We start from the raw sequence: 21,384 nt of genomic DNA, 5'->3' as shown, positions 1-21,384 counted from the left end.
TATTGTTCCAGTTATGATGGCTATTCTTGTATGTTATGGGAAAAAGGGTTATTATGGATACTTTAAAGGTTATTAGCCTAGTACGATGCGATCATAATCGACTTGAGGTCTGTGGATAGATTTGAATATGAATATGGGCTCTATATCAGGCCGGATGTGTTCATTTCAGCATAACCGCTCCCTATAGAGGAATATTCAGACGTTGGATGTCATTTCGTCGTCAGTTATTTCATGTAATACTATATTGTGCCGTGTGAGTTGCGAAACGGCTTGATAGTTTTCTTATATGTTGAGGTCCCGCATAGCGATGGTGCTATATGAGCAGGATGGCTCTCGAGATTCAGATCATATATCGCACCTTAGTTATGCTTGAGTTTTGTAGCGTATGGCGTTGTCGGTCCTTCCAAGGATGGTATTATGCAGTTAGCGTGCTTGTGTCCGATGTTCGGATATTTTGTAAGTAATGAGCATTCTAGCTCGGTAAGTATTTTCTTATAGATTTTTTTTGTGCGGATCGGATTGCACGCCGCAACAGTGTGATGTTGAGTACAGTTCCCTATATTCTATTTTGTGTGTTTTGTGTCCCATTTTCTGAGGAAGGTTCATGACACCTTTTCGGTTGTTTAATTAGTCATGTGTGTTGAGTTATCCTTCCCATAGTCAGTTTTCCTTATGTATCGCAATCGAGTCTGTAGCTTATTAGCTCATTATGGCGTCATATAAGACTTTTTGTCATGTCAGAGGTGGCTTATTGCCTGAGCAGCTTATACTAAGTGAGATGAGGTTATTGGATCCGGGATTAGTACGATCGGTTTATATGAAGTATAATAAAGAGCAAATACCATTATTTGGTCCATAATAAGGCAATGGTTCTTGTCAGAAGGAGAAACTCAATAATTTGTTGACTCAGCAGTTGGTTATAAATTTCTACACATTTCTTCCATCGTGGAAGCAGTTCAAGAGTTGGAACAGGAATTATAGGTATCATGAGGTGTGTTGTGAACATCAGATTCGTGGAATTTTGGCTATTGTTATCGGAGGATGATATTATGATCATGTGAATGGTACGGTGCATGGTCTAAATTCAACCAAGGTATGAAACCCTGTATTGGTACATCGTGTAGTGATTGCTACGGTGTTCGTAGGTTGGAAACAGGCATGGTGGAGAATTCTGGATGTTAGAATTGGGCTCTAAGGCTTATTTGCCTAAATAAAGGGGAGAATCTTCAGATTGGCTCGAGCTAATGTGCTCAACTGGGTGTGGTAGCACGGGTAGGTGCACGAGGTGTTAAACAATAATTTTTGGATAACTCCGGAACACTCCTTAGCACGTTCGGGGACGAATGTATATTTAAGTGGGAGAGAATGTAACGACCCAATCGGTCGTTTTGACATTTAGAACCCTGTTCCCCTAAATAAAACTCCCCGAATGTGTTTTTAATAATTTTATGACTTGCGGGGATGGTTGGTTCGGGATTTGGATGCGTTTGGGTTGAAATCGGAACACTTGGTTCCTTAAGTTAACCTTAAAAGGCCAAGTTTGACTTCGGTCAATATTTTTAAAAAACGACCCCGGAATCGGGATTTGACGGTTCCAATAGGTTCGTATGATGATTTTGGACTTGGGCATATATTCGAATATGGTTTTGGATAACCCGGGAGCATTTTGGCGCTTAATAGTGAAAATTAACTATTTGAAGGTTTAAAATTCTTTAAATTTGGTTTGGAGTAGGATTTTGAGTAATTGAAGTCCGTTTTGAATTTTGAGTTTGGGAATAGTTTCGTATAGTGATTTAAGACTTGCACACAAATTTTTATGTCATTCCGAGTAGTTTAAGTATATTTCGACGCATTGGAAGTAAATTGAAGAACTTGAAATTCTTAAGTTTGAATCAGTTTGGTTTAGGGTATTATTCTTAGATTTGATGTTGTTTTATGCGTTCCGAGAGTTCGAGCGAATCCGTTTTATAATTTCAAACCTGTTGGTATATTCGGGCGGGGCCCCGGGGGTCCCGAGTGTTAACCGGACCAGGCTCAGACCAATTTTGGAAAATTGAGCAAGGACTGAAGCTCCCAGCTACTATCATAATCGCACCTGCGCTTGGACAGTCGCAGGTGCGAGCCACCAATTGCAGGTGCGAAAGAGAGGAGCCTGCCCAGCCATCGCAGATGCAGAGCAATTTGGCGCACCTGCGAATGCGCAGGTACAAAGGTCTTGTGCGCAGAAACGGGGGGATGCGCAGGTGCGAAGGAATGGGCGCACCTGCACTTGCACAGAAGCGAGCTCTTCTTCCGCAGGTGCGGAACCAGAAAAAGAGGGAAAATGCGCACCTACGAAGAATTTCCGCAGGTGCGAAAGCCGCATGTGCGGTACTCCTTCCGCATGTGTGAAAAATCTGTCTGGACAGAACCTCAAAATGGACGAAAACTAAGTCCATTTCTTTCTATTTTTCATCCATTGTTGGGCAATTTCAGAGCTTTTGAGAAGGGGGTTTCAACTAGCAATTGAAAGGTAAGTTAATTCCACACCCCTTGAGTTAAATACATAGATTATAGGTAGATTATAACTAGTAAATCTTAGAAATCAAAGATTTGGATGAAAAATCTAGATTTGTATAAAAATGAGTTTTTAACCACGAAAATAGTTATAGAATTGGGTAGAAATTATATATTTAAGTTCTTGAGATTATGGGTAACATTTTCATCCGAAAATTTTCAGAATCCGAGGAAATCTCATATGCTTGATTTTCTGTTTAAATTAATTAATTGTCAAAAGAAATTATTCTTCCTCCAGAATTTATCCTATAATAAATATACTCTCCTTCCGGAGGTACATAAGAAAATGTCTTCCTTTCTTGTGGAGCGGGCCGAACGCCTCGGCATGATAGATGCTTCTATGGATCACGTCGCACGTCCCTCAGGCAGTATACACGATACTCTGGATCGGGTCGTACGTCCTCGCCAGAAATCGTGCTTAATAATAATACTTACACGATACCTTAATAGTTTATTTCAGCTTGCGAAGCTAATTGATAAATTGAAAATCTTTGAAATTTATTGAATTATTATTCCTGCTTGTTAAGGAATTATTGTTATTCCTGTAAATGAGACTAATTGATAAATTAAAAATTTATTGAAATTAAACTGCAGCTTGTAAAGCTATTTGTTAAATTGGAAGTTTTATTGAAATTTCATGATTTAATTAACAAATTAAAAAATTGTTGCATTTGAAGGATTCTTATTATTTCTGCTAATTGAATAAAATTATTTTTTAACTCTGTGAACCATGCTGATTTCAATAATTATAATTTATTCCAATTATTATTATTGACCCATAGTGAGTGTCAAAGTCGTCTATCTCGTCTCTACCACTTCGAGATTAGGTTTGATACTTACTGGGTACACGTTATTTTCGTACTCATACTGCACTTGCTGCATATTTTATTGTGCAGGTACATATATGTATAGCGGCCTTGTGGGTGCATATGTATGGTTAATAATTGTGGGGACATGGGTGAGCTGCATTCTATATTACGATCCGCAGCTAACAAAGTCTCTTTCATATTTATTATATTTTTCTGTCTAATTTGTATTCTGGACGGATATTGAATTTTATTTTTAATTCCCTAGTAAATGCTCATGCACTTGTGACACCGGATTTTGGGAATGGTTGTGAATTGTTTAGAAATTTAGCTGTAAAATATTTATCATTTACTCTATGAGTTTTATCTCTACAATTTTATTAAAGAAATTTTTATTTCAAAAATATTAAAATGGATAATTAAGTTAATTGATTATGGTTGGCTTGCCTGACAGTGCTGTCGGACGCCATTACGGTCTTTTGAATTTTGGGTCGTGACAGAGATGCGATTATAGAGAGGTCTTACTGTAGAATTTTAGCAGTTCCTAACATGCAATTTGTTTGAATCTATGTGTGGCAAACTTTTTAAAAATTAATTGAAATTTTAACTCTACCCAAACGTTTTTGGTGTGCGCATTCTTTAGCAAAATATAACATGTAATTTGTTTGAATTTTTGTGTGCAGAACTAAACTGTAAAAATTAGTTAAATTTTTCTAACAAGTTTGCAGAATAAGTATAACGGAGGTAACCAATTTTAGTATAGTTTATACGAAAAGTATTTTGGACTTATCCATATTAAATTATATTTAACTTACTTATTGTTATTAATAATTTAATATTGAAGGATCCTATATAGTTTAAATTTATGACTTTATAATTTGACATTTAACTAGTTACGACATTTATGATCGGTACTAATTAAAAAGGCATTTTTTGACCATTTGTGGTACTTTTGACAAAGGAAAAATAATATTATGCAATACAAACATTATATTTCAGATTAGTATAATATATTTATTCCAAAATCAGAATTATTCTCTTTCAATTGTTTGTGAGTAAAAATAAGATGAACTAGGATACAATAATAATATGAAAAATTAAATTTATAGACGTGCATAGTTATAAAGAATTACTAAGCCTTTTGGTGAGAATTTTTAGACATGTAGACAAACATAAATGACCATATAGCTCTAAAGAAGATAAATAACATGTTAGGATAATCATGAATTTTATATCAAACACACGAATTTAAGATTGAGTAATTTGTGAAAGGCTCAATGATTATGTAGCCCATTCTTTTTCAATTTATAGTCAAGTATTGGATAAGCCATCACTATAAGAGAATGATCGTACCACTTATCTAGGAGGATAATTATATCACTTACTTAGGAGGATAAATATAATACTATAACTATATAGATTATATAATTATATACATTATATAGTTTTAAAATTATATTTATATACTCTCTCCATTTCAAAAAAATTATCTTGGTTTGGCTTGACACAACCTTTAATAAAAAATAGAAGATTTTTGAAAAATATGGTCTTATATAAGCCATAACATTTGTATGGCTATAAAATTTTTGAAACTTGTAGTCTGAAACTTGTTATAACATTTGTATGGTTATAAATGCTTCATATTAAGAAAATATTGAAATGTGCCAATTTTTTTAAAATTGACTAATAGGTGTCAATCTTTTTGAAACAGATGGAGTACATTATATGGTTATATAAAAATATAGTTTTTGGGTTAATTAAAACTAATATTTCTTTCCTTCATAATAAAAGTAAAATTTATGTAACTTCAGCATATTTATGTAGTATATATATATATATATATATATATATATATATATATATATATATATATATATATATATATATATATATATATATATATATAGAGAGAGAGAGAGAGAGAGAGAGAGAGAGAGAGAGTTCCCTATGATCGAAAATACGTTTTAGTTTAGCTAAATTAATTTGGCAAAAGTAATTATGGCTTTGAAAAATCAAGAAGGCTTTAATTAATATATTTTCAAATCTATCCTTGATCCAATAATGATCTACAGAATATGAGAATATTCAAAGAGAATTTAGAAGAAATAAAGGATAATGCTATTAAATAATTTTTTTAATAGGTGTGTCAAAAACTTAGAAGCACTTATTTTGAACGAGAGATAGTATCATCTAATAAACTATCCATAACTATTTTAAAAACCTGACATTATAAGTAAAATTTTATATTAAAAATAGAAATAAATTAAGAAGAAAATTTATACATACTAATTAGTACAACCTAAACATAGTGTTATTGGGCCCATGCACCGCATGGGCTACCCCTTACTAGTTTCTAGTATAAAGGCGTAGAAATGCCACTATGTAGCCATTTCAAGAGGCATCTATTTCGAAATTAGTCAGTGTGTCTTGAATTTTAGTTTTTAGTTTAAATTTTCAGGACAAAAATATCTTGAATTGTCCTGAAATAAAGATTTTTATTTTAAAATTTCTGAACAAAATAAATACTGCTAATCTCTAAATAGCACCCCTGAGAATTTGGCCCGAGGTAGAAGTCCATATACTACCAATTTGATCGAACCCCAATAACATATTCTCAAATAATGTTTAAATATTAAAGATAATTATTAAATATGTATATAGTATTAAATTCAGAATTTAATTATTAATATTTGAAATCCTCCTCCCAAATCTAATAATTTCTAGAACCCATAAAATAAAAATAGCGTGGAACACTTTGGATAAACTCTAGTAATATTGTGTGTCTTCTTCTGTAACAAGTCAGCTCAAACATTTGTCCCCTCAAAAGGCAAAATTTACTTGTCACAGGCTTTGGACATGACATGTTTTGGCGGGGACCTCCATTGCTTTCCAAATGCTAATCCATTACTATCATCTACAGCCAAAAGAAGAGCTTTCAGTTCTGTACAGTTGATAACTTGACATATATACATGTATTCTATCTCATCCGTTGGTTCATGTTCTTGAACTACTAGCATATTCATACCAAAAAAAGCCACATTATATTGATAGAAAAGGAGAACCCCAGAATTTTCAGCTCCATATTTCATGCTCTATACGTTCTTGGCTCAGCCATGGTATATGCTTTCTGGGTTGATAGTTATCTATCTATTTTATTCATTTCTTTTTTTGTTGATAGAGTACATAATTTCAAATTTAAGATGATTATTTGAGGATATTACTAGGGCTACAGTTGTCCTACGTGCCCAATTTTTTTGTTTTTTGTAATGCATTTCTGCTTGCTTTTGTCTACCCAATTGTGCATTTCTCCTTTGGGTTGCTCAGAATTCTTTTTAACCAAGAATTGATGCTTCTGCAAAATGGGTGTGATTGAGTTGTGTAATGGCTTTTGTTGCTAATGTGTGTAGCTAGGCTCTTCAGCATTGTTATTTATATATGGTATCTAAGTATAAAGATGAAATCTTTGTCTCAGTCAAGTTTCAAGGCATGTTCTTGAGTTATTGAAATGTTTGGAAATTGGGTATTGATGGAACTCACATGATTACTTTTTGAGGATAAAACTCTCTTGATTACTTATTATTATCTCAAATATATGTCTTCCCACAGTACTGCTCCTACTGTCAAGCATAGTGGAACAAGTAAAAAAAAGGGCAGTCCGGTGCTATGCGGGGTTCATGGAAGGGCCGGACCACAAGGGTCCTTACCCTGCATTTCTGCAAGAGGTTGTTTCCACGGTTTGAACCCGTGACCTCCTGATCACAAGGGTCATAGTGGAACAAATAATTGATGTTAATTTGTCTGTCTCTCGCATGTTCATTCTTAATTTTGTTTCTCTGTGTGGAAATGCAGATATTTGGTTTGTAAGGCATTTAAGCTGATTTTGCAGTTTGGCACATTCAAAGTGTAGATGGCCACCTTATCTCTAACAGTTGGGAATTGTGGACGAGGCAGAAATTCAGAGGACCTCACTTCTGAATTTGTGCCAAACTTGTCTCTTGGTAGTGTATTTCTTACCAAAAGGTTGTATGGCCTGAATTTGAAGGATTTGGATGGTCCGAAACTGAGGGCGCGGAAGAAATTCCGCGTTGGTGCTGAAATAAAGAAGTGGAAGAAGCATGATTACCCGTGGCCTGGTGATATTGATCCAAACACTAAGACACCCTTAAAGTATCTTTCCTTCTTTAAACCTCTTGATGAGAAACCAAAACCAGTCACACTTGCCTTTGAGAAGCCATTGGTTGATTTGGAGAAACAGCTTATTGAGGTGAGTTGCTTACAAATGATGTTTGGTTATAGCCAATTAAAATGTACAATGACAATTATCAATGCCTATATATGCCGTTACATGTATGTATTGCTGACATAAATTAAGTATTTGGTGCCAGCATGGCTAATTCATGATTATGGCACCGGGAATGTAGAGAATCTCATGCTATTGACAGTAGTTGCCAGAATCAGAAAACTAATGCTTTATTCAACTTATTTCTTGTACAGGTGCGTAGAATGGCTGAAGACACTGGATTGGATTTCACTGATCAGATTAATGCTTTGGAAGCCAAGTATCAGCAGGTAAACTCACATGACTCTTACAGTAGATAGCTGGTCGTATACGTTTGTTACCAAAATTTGTGTTAGTTTTGAACTAAACTGATCTTAAAGAGGGCAACAGTCCGCTAAGTGTCGTTTTCCTTGTATAACTAACTTATGAGATACTATCTACTTTTTTGCTTCAAAGGGTTTGTTATAAAGTAACAGATTGTATTGTTCATTTTGCAAAGGATATTAGCTTATTTTGGCGATACCTGTGCAAATATAGTCATTTGACCAACTCTTTTTTCTCTTCCATTTGATACATATGCCATACTTTCAGGCCCTGAAGGACTTGTACACTCATTTGACACCCATTCAACGCCTCCAAATTGCTCGACACCCTAATAGACCAACTGTTCTTGATCATATACTAAATATGACAGAGAAGGTATAACTAGTGATATTTGCTTTTCGCCAATGTTTGTTAGCAGCTTCTCTTACAACTCGAGGGATCTTATTCCTATGTTATGCATAAAGTGGGTTGAGCTCCATGGAGATCGTGCTGGCTATGACGATCCAGCCATGATTACTGGCATTGGGAGCATTGAAGGCAGAAGTTACATCTTCATTGGCCACCAGAAAGGTAGAAATACAAAAGAAAACATCATGCGAAACTTTGCAATGCCAACTCCTCATGGGTATGTTTCAAGAATTCTCCTTCACAGCAGTATTAGATTTATCTCATGTGCAGAATTGTACTTACTTGCTATCATTAAGCATTCCAAGTAATCTGTTCTGTGTGCATTAAAAGGATAAATTGAATTAGTTTTTTCACTAGTCTATCAAGTTAAGCTGAAGTAGTCTGCTTATTAGCTTTTCAACATGTTCCCCAAATTAGTTTTATAATTGCACAGGTTATTCAGGGTTTTAGAGAGTCTATGTATCGTTCAGTTGTTTAAAAGGAGATATCCTTTAATTTTTGAGAATGTAACAATGGAGGTATCCTTTAATTTGATACTTCAAAGTTGGCTTTGTAACAAGATGGATTGGTAACTACTAAATCTTTGCCTTTGCAGCTACAGAAAGGCTTTGAGAATGATGAAATATGCTGATCATCATGGCTTCCCTATTGTTACATTTGTAGACACACCAGGCGCTTTCGCTGATTTAAGATCTGAAGAGCTAGGTCAGGTATGAGTGTTTACATTGACTATCGAATTTTGCGTTATTGAATAAGGTTTAGTCATGTAGCATCTATAATCCCCTCCAATATTTTCATGTAGGGTGAGGCTATAGCCCATAATTTAAGGACAATGTTTGGGCTGAAAGTTCCAATCATAACGATTGTAACTGGTGAAGGTGGTTCAGGCGGTGCTCTTGCTATTGGATGTGCAAATAAGTTGTTAATGTTGGAAAACTCAGCGTTTTATGTTGCTAGGTAAAATCTGGTTCATTTTTATTTTTTCCATACATTTATTCAACTGCTTAGCAGGCATGTGACATTTTGAAGAATACCAAAAGTTCAAGTCAAAAGTACTTTTTGTGCCTGAAATATAAGCAAGACACGAACTGTCAGCTCACTGCATCAATGACAAACTAAAACATGCTGTGTCAGGTTAAAGATGTGGACGCGTTGTACATGTGTTTAAGTATTGGTTTTAGGTTTCAGGGATTGGTCAATCCTTTGAGGCACATAATATTGCTTTAGCATGTTAGTCTCTACACCTGTATAATAAATGACATTTTAGTTGTTGCTTCTACACTTCTCGCATTGTTTCCTTGATTATCTCTTGGTATATCTTTACAAAGTCTATGCTTCTCTGATCAGTCCTGAAGCTTGTGCTGCAATATTATGGAAATCTTCACAAGCAGCTCCAAAGGTATACAAGATATTGTGTTTGAAGTTGGTGAAAATATGGTTACCGTTACTGAAATTTTTATTGAATAGGCAGCTGAAAAACTGAGGATCACAGCTCAGGAACATTATAGGCTCAAGATAGCTGATGGTATTATTCCTGTAAGAACTCTTGCCATCTATATACTTTTCACCTTTATACTTATTGGTTTTAGAGAGGAAAAGATTTGGAAATTCATGGTGAAGTCTTCCAGTAGTTAAACTGAAACAATTTGCTTATTTTACCCATCCAATCATCCTTACTGGAATATTGGCTTTGTTTGTCATCTCTTGCAGGAACCTCTGGGTGGTGCCCATGCCGATCCTTTCTGGGCGTCTCAGCAGATTAAACATGCAATTGTCGAGGCTATGGCGGTAATACCTCATGTCTTTGGAAATTGATCAAAGGCTAATGCTTTTTCGTAAGAAAGAGTAACAATTGGCTTCATATTGTAAGAGGAAATGGAAAGAAAGTAACAGCAAGGACGCCAATTTTTGTTTGGGGGTACTTCTGTGGGATAGGATGGAATAGAATTACCATATACTAGACTATTATCTAACGGTGCTTTCTGAATTTGTCGAATGACGAATTCTAACATTTTAGCCAGCCTGAACTAGTTTGGAATTGACATAGTTGATCAATATAATGAATTCTTCTGTGTTTTGACTGTATTCTACATTTCCACTTGCAGTTTTGCGTTGATTTTTCACTATGGTTTCCTAATACAGGAACTTGGAAGGATGAACACTGAACAGTTGCTTCACCACCGGATGCTTAAATTTCGTTCAATTGGAGGTTTCCAGGAGGGCATTCAGGTTGAACCTGAAAGGAAGCGCAAAATGAAGCCATCCGAGGCTAACACACGGCCTGCTGATTTGGAATCAGAGCTTGCAAATCTTAGGAAGAAGATTCTAGAAGCTAAGGGACCATCTGATCCTGTTACTACCCAAGTCCTTGAGAAGCTCCAAGAAGATCTAGATACTGAGATAACAAAAGCATTCATAGCTATGGGCTTGCAGGATAAGATTGAATCTCTTAAACTAGAGTTGCAAAGCTCTCCTATTCCGGATCAACCACTTAACAAGTCTTTGCAGGAGAAAGCTAATAAGATTATGCAAGAATTTAAACAGAAGCTGTCACAACCTGGGGCATATCTTGGTTTAAAGCAAAAGCTTCACACTGTGGAGATGGCTAGCAGGCTCATCAAGCTGAAGAATAAAAGCGAGAAACTAAAAACCGAAGTCAATCAGAAAATTCCAACAACTGTAAAAGCCAAGCTAGAGCTTTTAAACGCAGCTTCGAAAAAGCTATCAAGCGGGGAACCTTTGGATACAAATCTAATGGAGGAAGTAGAAAAAGCTAAGAAAGAGCTGGAGTATGTTCTAAAGTCAGCCAACCTGGAAGTAGTAGGCACGCGCAAAAGGACGAACGTTGCTGTTCCACCAGAATTGGTAAAGGATATAGCAAAGGTAAATGAGGAGATAAATGAGGAGATTCAAAGAGCTGTGACTAGATCAGGTCTAAGTGAGAAGATTGAAGAGTTGAAGCTGGAGATTGTGAAGGATTCTAGCTCAGAAAAGGTAAAAGAGCTGGAAACGGAGGTCAGGGAAGGGATTGCTTCTGCCCTTAGTGTCACCCCACTGAAAGAAAAGGTTGAAGGTTTAAGGGAGAAGTTGGCACCAGCCTACAAGGATGATATAGAAAGTAAAGTTGGTGCAGAAAATGGAAGATGATAAGACTAGCTCATGAATTATTTCTTGTGCTTGGACAGTAGTACTTGATTTTGATTACTAAGAGTTTTTCAGTCCCTCCTAAGACATGTCTAATATCTCCTTTACTCAATAGTAAAATTCTTGGTAGTTATCAGAAAATTAAACTGAGAAGAAACAGATAGCATTGATGTCTAATGGTGTACTTTATGTACATATGAATTGGTTTTTAATATACGAGTCAATTGGTTTTGTGGCTCTTTATAAACTTGTTTTAGTTTTACGACTCTACCTCATTTTTTACATCTGAGAGATTTACTTTTACACATAAGAAATCTGTCTTTTACACATAAAAGATCTAAAATGATAATTTTCTTAAATTATAAATTATAAAGGGGTATGATCTACAAAAAGCACGAAATATACTATTTCCGTCATCTATCTATATAGAATAGAAGAAGCAAATCAATGTAATGGTGCCAAGTGTCACAACAAAATTCAACACGTGTCAAATTTTAGGACAAAATTAGTTAGGTTAGTTAATAATTAGTTACTCTTTTTTAATTTGAATTTAAATAATTAAATATCTATATATTTTTAAGGAAACTATTATAAAAAATAAAAAAATATAAATAATTAACTTCAATGTAGAGATATATAAAATGATAAGACTAACTTGTTTTTTGAGATGAGAAAGTTTCTAATAATAATTCATATGGTCATGCTATATGGATAAGATCATGTAACTAAAATTTTTATAATAGATAAAACTAAAGATAAAAAAATAAACAATAATTTGAATATTATAGATAAACACTAAATGAAAAAAATTAAAATATTGTAGAACAAAAACTAATATGTAAAGAGGAGGATAAATATAATGTAATTCTATCCACACTTTAAATAATACTCGAAAATATTATCGACGTAATTTGAGAAAGTCATACATGATAAAATCACGTTAAATTTCAAGCGTAATACAAAATTATATTCATTGTATTATATTGAACAGTAATTTTTAAAAATTCATATGTGAATTTAATAATATTAAGTAATGGATAATACGATTAGATAAGCAAGGAACATAAATAAAATATAAATTTGTAGAAAAATATAAAAATATAAGACTTATAATTAGAATTATGATGAGAAAAGTCGTACATATACACATAACTAAAATCATAATATACAAATAGTCATAAAGGAAGAATACTAAAAACAAATCAAGCGATAGCGTAAAAGTATAGATACTAATTAAATTTCTCATGTAGGAAATTTTAGTTAATAAATAGAACTCATAATTTCATAATGAAAAATGTAAAAATAGATACCATTGGGATATTATACATAAGATAGATATTATGTGTGTGTGTGTATATATATATATATATATATATATATATATATATATATATATATATATATATATATATATATAACACAAATTAATAATTGTTAAAATATTATATTTATCTGTCTATCTATTTATCCTACTATATTATAAGCGTGAAACCCCAAGTCAAAAGCTGAAAGACCGAAATAACCCTATAGAGTTGAATGACTATAAAACCCATTGAAAAATAAATATATTACCTCCTTCATAAAATTATTATAGTATTAAACAATATTCTCTTTGTTGTTATAGAGATATCGAGAATTTGAGAAGTTATGTTGAATAATAAACAATTTCACTTGAATTCATTGAATATTTAATACATGGACCATATTCATCTACTAAATGCCGATACATAGTGAAACACAACGAATGACTTTTTGTTCCTCATTCCCTTTCTTCCGTTTATTTGCATTTAATTTCTTACATAAAGTTTAAGTTACCATCTTTCCAACTTACTGGTCTTTCTCCTATTTAAGAACGATCTTTACAAAAAATTTACATAAGTCTTCACTTACATATTAAAGAGAGATTTTGGTAATTGTCGTGGAAAGAGAAGTTGAGCCGCAAGCAACATTTAGTCTCCATTGCATCACTTTGAACTTCTTCTCCCCAGCCTCACAAAGATGGCATATGTAGCAATGAAGTCGACCAGGCCACGGTTTACGGAGCCACAAGAGCATATTCATCCTTGAGTGTCAAGAATTTGGTATTGAGGTTGAGGTTACTATTTGTAACGATCCGGCCGGTCGTTTTGAGTGTAATAGCCCTGATCCCCTATTTAATGCTTCTCCCATATCTATTTCTGGTATTGTGACTTGACGGGAGATTTTGTTTTGGTTTTTGGAGTGATTTGAGACACTTAGTCCCTAAATGAAAGCTTAAGTCTTAGGATTTTGACCGTAGTCGGACTTGTGTGAAGACGACTCCGGAATGGAGTTTCGTCAGTTCCGTTGGGTGATTTTGGACTTAGGAGCGTGTCCGGATTGTGTTTTGGAGGTCCGTATCTCATTTAGGCTGGAAATGGCGAAAGTCAAATTTTTGGAGTTTTGGGCCGGTAGTAGAATTTTTGATATCGGGGTCGGTTTCCGATTCCGAAAGTTGGAGTAGGTCCGAAATATTGAATATGACTTATGTGCAAAATTTGGGGTCAATCAGACGTGGTTTGATAGATTTCGGTATCGGTTGTGGAAATTTAAAGTTTCAAGTTCATTAAATTTGAATTGGAGGGTGATTCGTGATTTTAGCGTTGTTTGTTGTGGTTTGAGGGCTCGACTAAGTTCGTATGGTGTTTTAGGACTTGTTGGTATGTTTGGTTGAGATCTCGGGGGCCTCCGGTGTGTTCCGGATGCTTAACGGATTGAATTTGGACTTAGGCTAGTTGCTGAAGATTTTTTGGTTTCTGGTATTTTCGCACTTGCGGAGGGGAGACCGCAGGTGCGGGATCGCAGGTGCGAAGGAGGAGCCGCAGATGCGGTCAAGATGAAATTGGGTAGGAACCGCTGGTGCGAAGATTTTTCCCGTACCTGTGAGAGTCGCAGATGCGGGCAGCTGGGCGCAGGTGCGAAGGGAAGCCGCAGGTGCGATGCATTTCCGCACCTGCGATAGTCGCAGGTGCGACAGAGAGTCCGCAGGTGCGAGATGTCTGGACAGAACACTTAAATGCAAGTGTTCGCAATTTTTACTCATTTTCAACATTTTGAGCTCGGGTTTGGTGATTTCTTGAGAGCATTTTTGAGGGGTCTCTTGAGGTAAGTCCCTTGTGTTTATTTTTGATCAATAACCTTGCTTCCCCATGTATTTTTTCACCTAGTTAGTGTGTATTTAAGGTAGAAATTGGGAATTAGAAGCTAGAGATTTGGAAGTTTGATTTGTGGATTTGGAAGACCATTTGGTGTCGGATTTTAGTAAATTTGATATGGTTAGACTCGTGAGTGAACGGGCTTTCGTATTTTATAACTTTTACCCGATTCCGAGACGTGGGCCCCACGAACGATTTTTGAGTTAATTTCGGAATTTTCGTTAATGTATTAATTTCGTTAATTAGATGAGTCTATTATTGTTGTATTTATGATATGTAATTGCTTTTGGCTAGATTTGGGCCATTCAGTGCCAGATATTCATGGGAAAGGCATTATGACCGATTGATTGAGCTTGGTTCGAGGTAAGTGGCTTGCCTAACTTTGTGTGGGAAAAATCCTCTTAAGATTTGGAACTATTATGATACGTGAGCGTCGTGTACGTGAGGTGACGAGTACGTACACGTGCTAGTTGTGAAAAAAAACCCGATTCTCTTACTGAGCAGCAACATATTTTTCTTTTATTTTGAGTTATACCATTTTTATGAGTATTAATCTATTTTCATTCTTAATTGAGTTATTCCCATTTACGTAACTGTCCTGTTTAGTCTAATACAACATGTCTATGTGTCTTAATTGCCTATGTGAACTCTGTGCATCATGCTTAGTGAATTTCCTGCTTCTTCCTTGACTGGTACTTAGTCTAAATCGTAAGATTTTCGTGATGTAGTTGCATTTCTATTGTTTGTACTGCATATTTACTTTGGGACTACGGAACGGTATTCCGGGAGATCTCCTGTACTGCATATTTACTTTGGGACTATTGTCACACCTCCTTTTTCCCGAACGGGGCGATATGGGAGTTTTTCCAATTAAAGTGATATTATTCGAAATGAAATTATTTATTTATTTCAGAGTCGCCACTTGGGATACTTTATGGTGTCCCAAGTCACCGGTTTATTTTAAATCCCAAATCAAGGAAATTTGACTCTATTTATGGTCCGCGAACACAGAAGACCGGGTAAGGAATTCTGTTAATCCGGGAGAAGGTGTGAGGCACTCCCGAATTCCGTGGTTTTAGCACGGTCGCTCAACTATCAATAATCGGCCTAATTATCCGATTAATACATATTTATAACCTATTGTACATTTTAGCTTTTTAACCGCTTTTAATTATTTATGGAATTATTTCTGGAACAAGTTACGATGTCGTACACTTGTCGTTTTGGCACACGTCGCAAACCGCGCCACATGAAATGCACCCGCGATTGACGACATGCTTATTTTTATTATTATTCGGAGTTATGACCGAGTCACGTGAAACGCACACTCGAATTGGGAATTACGTATCATGACTATGCCATGAGAACCGTACCCATAGTCACGATAATTTATTTATTAATCGCGCCTAAGGCAAGCTACGATGTTCATGAGTTTAAATATTTTCCTAAGGCTTTGAGATTAATGAACTCTAGGCAAAATGGGTGAACAAAACATAAACAATTCACATAGTTTCTGCCTAAATTTGGCCTAACAATAAGAGTAACACATACTTAACAATATTAATCACTGAATGCACTATTTTAATAATTGTGACCCACGAGTGTTGTTAATCATCATTCGACTTAGCAGGAAGTAGAATGAACATATATCTTGATCAATGAGTTAGAAAGACTTCAAACCAAATCAACCAAATAAAATAAAATGTAATCCATGAAAAATCATTTTAAATCCCAAAAATTAGTTAACTGAAGTATTGTATTGACTTCAAAATCGAAGTGTGGACTCAATCTAAGCATAAATGGAAATAGTTTTTCAGAAAAAGCATAGTAGTTGCATTGGTGGATTTCAACGGTGATATGTAAGCCTCAAATAAAAATCTTGTTCAATTTCTTTTGAAAACGCTATCTGAGAAGAAACAAAAGAAACTTCCCCACACAGAGATCCAGAAACTAATTTCAAACTAGGAAACTTCAAATAACAAACTGAATCCAAAACGAAACTTGAAACTATCTATTTTTGCTGAAGGACTTAATTAAAGCGATAAATTAGTGAACGTGATATTTTAATTCTACTTCTTTCGAATCCGAACACTGTTCTGCACTATCAATTTGTGATCTAAAATAATTAAACTATGACACAGGGAAATCAATAACAAACAGATTTACTAAGCGAAGAGGACATGCCGATTGCTGCAAATTTCAACCAAGAGCAATTAATTTGAACTCAAAAGATCCAACACAGGAAGCATAGATGAGACTAAACTATGTTAAGGTGAAATAACATCAGCTCACACGATCAACCCGACAAAAAATTCACAAGCATATAAGGTCACGAAAATAGAAGAGAAGGATGTCAAAAAATGCACCTGAGATGTGCTTTCTTTAAACAAATAAAATGGTGAGTCCAAATACATGCTCGGACCAACTGTATGCACGAAACAGTGACGAAATTCAAACCAAACAGCTATGGAGACGACACAAAAGCTCAGACCGGCAAAACTCGACCTCGACCGAATACCTTGAACGGAAACTCGAGTCGGCTTCAATCCTCAACTTAATCACTCAACTTCAACCATTTTTGGAAAACGAAAATTCAAATAGAAGAAACTGAAAAAATATTTTTTGTATTTTTGGGTTTCTGGAATTTTTGCTAGCCTAAAAGAATCTGGAAAAAATTGAAAACAAGAACCCTAGAATCCCCTTTTCTCTCTGCCCGAATTCCTCTCTGTTTCTCGTCTCTCCTCTGTTCTCTGTGTTTTCAGATCTCTTCCCCTTTGTGTGTTGGGTGAGTGGAAAATATATAGGTCTAGGTATAGGGATTAATTGGTGGCCAAGAAAAAGAGTGTGTATGGGCATGTGCCTTTTTTTGAGAGAGCATGTGAGTTTGTTACAAAAGATAAGAAAGAATCTTGCCACATGGAAATGACTCATTGACTCTTGCTTTAATTAATATATTTTTTTTAAGAGTGTAAAATAAAAATACTAGCTGAATATTTTAAAATCAAGAACATATAATTTTTATAATTTTTAATTTTCTTAAATAAAACCTACTAAAAATGAAGTTAAGGTTAAAATATGTAGATTAAACTTAAAATTATTTACATACTAAAAAGTGTTGAAAAATCACAAGTATGGTAAAAAATTAGGTGCTCACAGCTGCCCCTATTTGCTTGGAAACATGAAGAGTTTTCAGGCAAAGACAAAAGTGAGCCGTGTGACTAATTTTTTACCAAATCTTTATTCAAAAGGGAAAATAAACAAAGGAAAGGGGGCAACCGAGTCCTGGTTCTGGACAACCTACATATCCCGGGTCAAAAGGGAATCAGATTGCGTGTAGTTCAAGGGGAGTGATGGAATGATGGGTTGAGGAGTCGAGTGAGGTTTCGTCGAGGCTCCGGTCCGTGGTCCTGCTATTACATAAAAATCAAAATCTAAAGGAACTAAACAACCCTATCAGCTATGAGTTACAAGATTCCTATCTATAAGTCTTCTGAAGCTTGATCTTGAGTCTTGAATAGTTCTTCATGCAGACTTTTGACTTGAACCTTGATGTTTGCTAGCTGCAGGTGCTAGTTCTCTCTTCTTCAGCTTTTCGGATCAAGACGGGACATGCAAAGCTTGTGACTTTAGCCATGTCTTGAGCAGTTCACATCTTTCATCGGCTTCTGCATTTTGGATTCACCCTTTTTCTTTTATTCTGGATTGAGACTTCTTCCTTTGGTTATCTCGGACTGTCAGCTCGCATTCTCGAGGCGAACTTTTGCTACTTCTAACTTGAATTGAATTCTTAAGTGACTTCCCTTGTTCTCCAGGTGGGCGCCTGATGACTTTAAACTGAAATGAATTCCCTCGTTCTCCAGGTGGGCGCCTGATGACTTAAAAACTTGAAATATATTCCCTCATTCTCCAGGTGGGCGCCTGATGACTTAAAAACTTTGAAATAAATTCCCTCATTCTCCAAGTGGGTGTCTGATGACTTAAAAACTTGAGATAAATTCCCTCATTCTCCAGGTGGGCGCCTGATGACTTAAAAACTTGAAATAAATTCCCTCATTCTCCAGGTGGGCGCCTGATGACTTAAAAACTTAAAATAAATTCCCTCATTCTCCAGGTGGGCGCCTGATGACCTAAAAACTTGAAATAATTTCTCCAGGTGGGCGCCTGATGACTTAAAAACTTGAGATAAATTCCCTCATTCTCCAGGTGGGCGCCTGATGACTTAAAAACTTGAAATAAATTCCCTCATTCTCCAGGTGGGCGCCTGATGACTTAAAAACTTAAAATAAATTCCCTCATTCTCCAGGTGGGCGCCTGATGACCTAAAAACTTGAAATATATTCCCTCATTCTCCAGGTGGGTGTCTGATGACTTAAAAACTTAAAATAAATTCCCTCATTCTCCAGGTGGGCGCCTGATGACCTAAAAACTTGAAATATATTCCCTCATTCTCCAGGTGGGCGCCTGATGACTTAAAAACTTAAAATAAATTCCCTCATTCTCCAGGTGGGCGCCTGATGTTGACTTAAAGCTAAAATGAATTCCCTCATTCTCCCGGTGGGCGCCTGATGCTGACTTAAAACTTGAAATAAATTCCCTCATTTTCCAGGTGGGTGCCTGCTGACTTAAAACTGAAATAAATTCCCTCGTTCTCCAGGTGGGCGCCTGATGCTGACTTAAGACTTGAAATAAATTCCCTCATTTTCCAGGTGGGTGCCTGCTGACTTAAAACTGAAATGAATTCCTTCGTTCTCCAGGTGGGCGCCTGCAATCATGACAACACAGACAAAACAGAGAAAAGTTTTTGCCCCAGTTTGTACCAGGAACATTCATTGATTGTTAGTTGCATCCCATTATCCAGGAGGGTCCTGAAAACTTAAAACTAGATCCCATTATCCAGGAGGGTCCTGAAAATTTGAAATTAAATCCCATTATCCAGGAGGGTCCTGAAAAGTTAAAATTAACTCCCATTATCCAGGAGGGTCCCGGAAACTTAAAACTGAACTTATCTGGAACATGCTTTCTCATGGAGGACTCTTGGCAAAGCAAACAAGATTTCTTGCCCCTGCTTGAAACAAAGAAAATTTTGTCAGTTTGAAACTGTGGCAGTTAGTTTGTGGCATCCTTGCTGAAGGTGTCTGCTTCTGTCACTATCCCGCTTCATTCTGATTAGCTGCTTCGGGCTACAAAGAATTGTTTGACCTTTCAATTGGACCTCGAACACAAAATCTCTGAATGACTTGAATCCCTTACACTCAACTCGCCGTATGGTACTTTCATTCTGACAACTGTCGAACCTTTGCATTTCCTACAAATTCACGAATCACTTGACCACCTGAACTTCAGTTACCACCGCACTGCTAGTTCTACATCATGTCACTTGGGATGTGCCTGGCCGAATTTCGCTTAGTGCAAATAAAAAGCTGGTAATGGGCTTTGAAGTCCTTTCTTGTTTGCTTAACAACAGACTAATTTGACTGAGACTTAGAAAAATAGACCCAAAATAAACGAAGCGAAGTGACTTCGAGAATTAGGAATAAAATAAAAGAAAAAAAAACAGAGATGACTATTTGAAGAAAAATGGAAAAGAGACTTATCTGAATGAAACAACTGGCTCCAATGATCATGACATGCATTTCGGACTGATCAGCCTAATCCATCCAACTAATCACATTTCAGTTCATGCCATGTCTTCATACTTCAAAACCGGGTTTTCCATAATTCAATTTCTTTGTAAAGTCATGAACCTGATTCAGCTTGTAATGCCCCGAGGGGTTTTCACCAGCAAACCTCTCTCATTTGCTCCTCTCTCAACTCATTGTCGCCTTACAGTGCCCGTAAGGGTTTTCACCAATAAGACTCTCTCATTTGAATTTTCTCTCGACTCGCCATCGCCCTATGGTGCCTGTGAGGGTTTTCACCAATAAGACTCTCTCATTTGAATTTTCTCTCGACTCACCATCGCCCTATGGTGCCCGTGAGGGTTTTCACCAATAAGACTCTCTCATTTGAATTTTCTCTTGACTCATCATCGCCCTATGGTGCCCGTGAGGGTTTTCACCAATAAGACTCTCTCATTTATTCATTTTTCCTTGTGCCCATGAACCAAGGTGTTACCCGTGATGTAAATCGCACCTCTATCTCATTTGGCTTGGCATCCTCAAAGTTGATCAGAAGGTCTTTCTTTGGACTGTAGTGTAGGGTTTGGACAGGGTTAGAAAGAAAGGGTAGCATGCGGGCTCAAAATAATTCAAGATGAAGGGGTTCAAAATTACAACTTTTGGAATCAGATCTTTTTACAAAACTAAAACTTCTGCCCCAGTTTCTTCGAATCTGGGGAATTTTGGATTTTTATTTTGATGGGACCGAACCGTGTAAGGCTGCCTACGTATCCTTAAAAGGAATCAGGTCGAACGTAGTTCAAACATAAGAGTTTTGTTTTTGTTACTTTGCTTTTCTTTTTCTCCTTTCTTTGCTTTTCTCTTTTCCTTCTTTTTTCTTCTTCTTCTTTTTTTTTCTTTTCTCTTTTTTTATTCTTTTATATTTCTAACACTGCTTCTGATTCCAAAAGAGGGGTATGAAAGAAAATAAATAAGGCTCAAAAAGGGGTAACAAATGATAAAAGTATTTGGGATAGCAGAATAAAATGCCTTCGTCATTCCAACTTTGAACGTGTCTAGTACAAAATGCGATTGAA

At 35.9% G+C, this 21,384-nt stretch overlaps 1 protein-coding gene across 4 annotated transcripts; it reads left to right on the top strand.

Moving 5' to 3' along the window:
• Nucleotides 1–6,213: 6,213 nt before the first annotated feature.
• On the top strand, nt 6,214–11,764 carry LOC107826042 (acetyl-coenzyme A carboxylase carboxyl transferase subunit alpha, chloroplastic-like). Of its 4 annotated transcripts, XM_075238321.1 has the most exons (12): nt 6,361–6,478; nt 6,969–7,084; nt 7,212–7,626; nt 7,857–7,931; nt 8,233–8,340; nt 8,430–8,590; nt 8,969–9,083; nt 9,176–9,330; nt 9,721–9,772; nt 9,841–9,909; nt 10,084–10,161; nt 10,516–11,764. In XM_075238321.1, the coding sequence occupies exons 3-12, from the start codon at nt 7,270–7,272 to the stop codon at nt 11,518–11,520; spliced, it is 2,175 nt and encodes a 724-aa protein (XP_075094422.1). In that variant the 5' UTR covers nt 6,361–6,478; nt 6,969–7,084; nt 7,212–7,269; the 3' UTR covers nt 11,521–11,764. The 4 variants fall into 4 exon arrangements, with proteins under 4 accessions (XP_016508466.1, XP_016508469.1, XP_075094422.1 ...); XM_016652980.2 differs by lacking the exon at nt 6,969–7,084 and having other exon boundaries at nt 6,214–6,478; XM_016652983.2 differs by lacking the exon at nt 6,969–7,084 and having other exon boundaries at nt 6,215–6,478; nt 7,249–7,626.
• Nucleotides 11,765–21,384: the final 9,620 nt, after the last annotated feature.

Source organism: Nicotiana tabacum, chromosome 19, assembly GCF_000715075.1.
Source record: "Nicotiana tabacum cultivar K326 chromosome 19, ASM71507v2, whole genome shotgun sequence".
NCBI classification, from domain to species: domain Eukaryota; kingdom Viridiplantae; phylum Streptophyta; class Magnoliopsida; order Solanales; family Solanaceae; genus Nicotiana; species Nicotiana tabacum.
The sequence above is the reverse complement of the archived record's forward strand: the minus strand, read 5'-3'. Positions and strand labels throughout refer to the sequence as shown.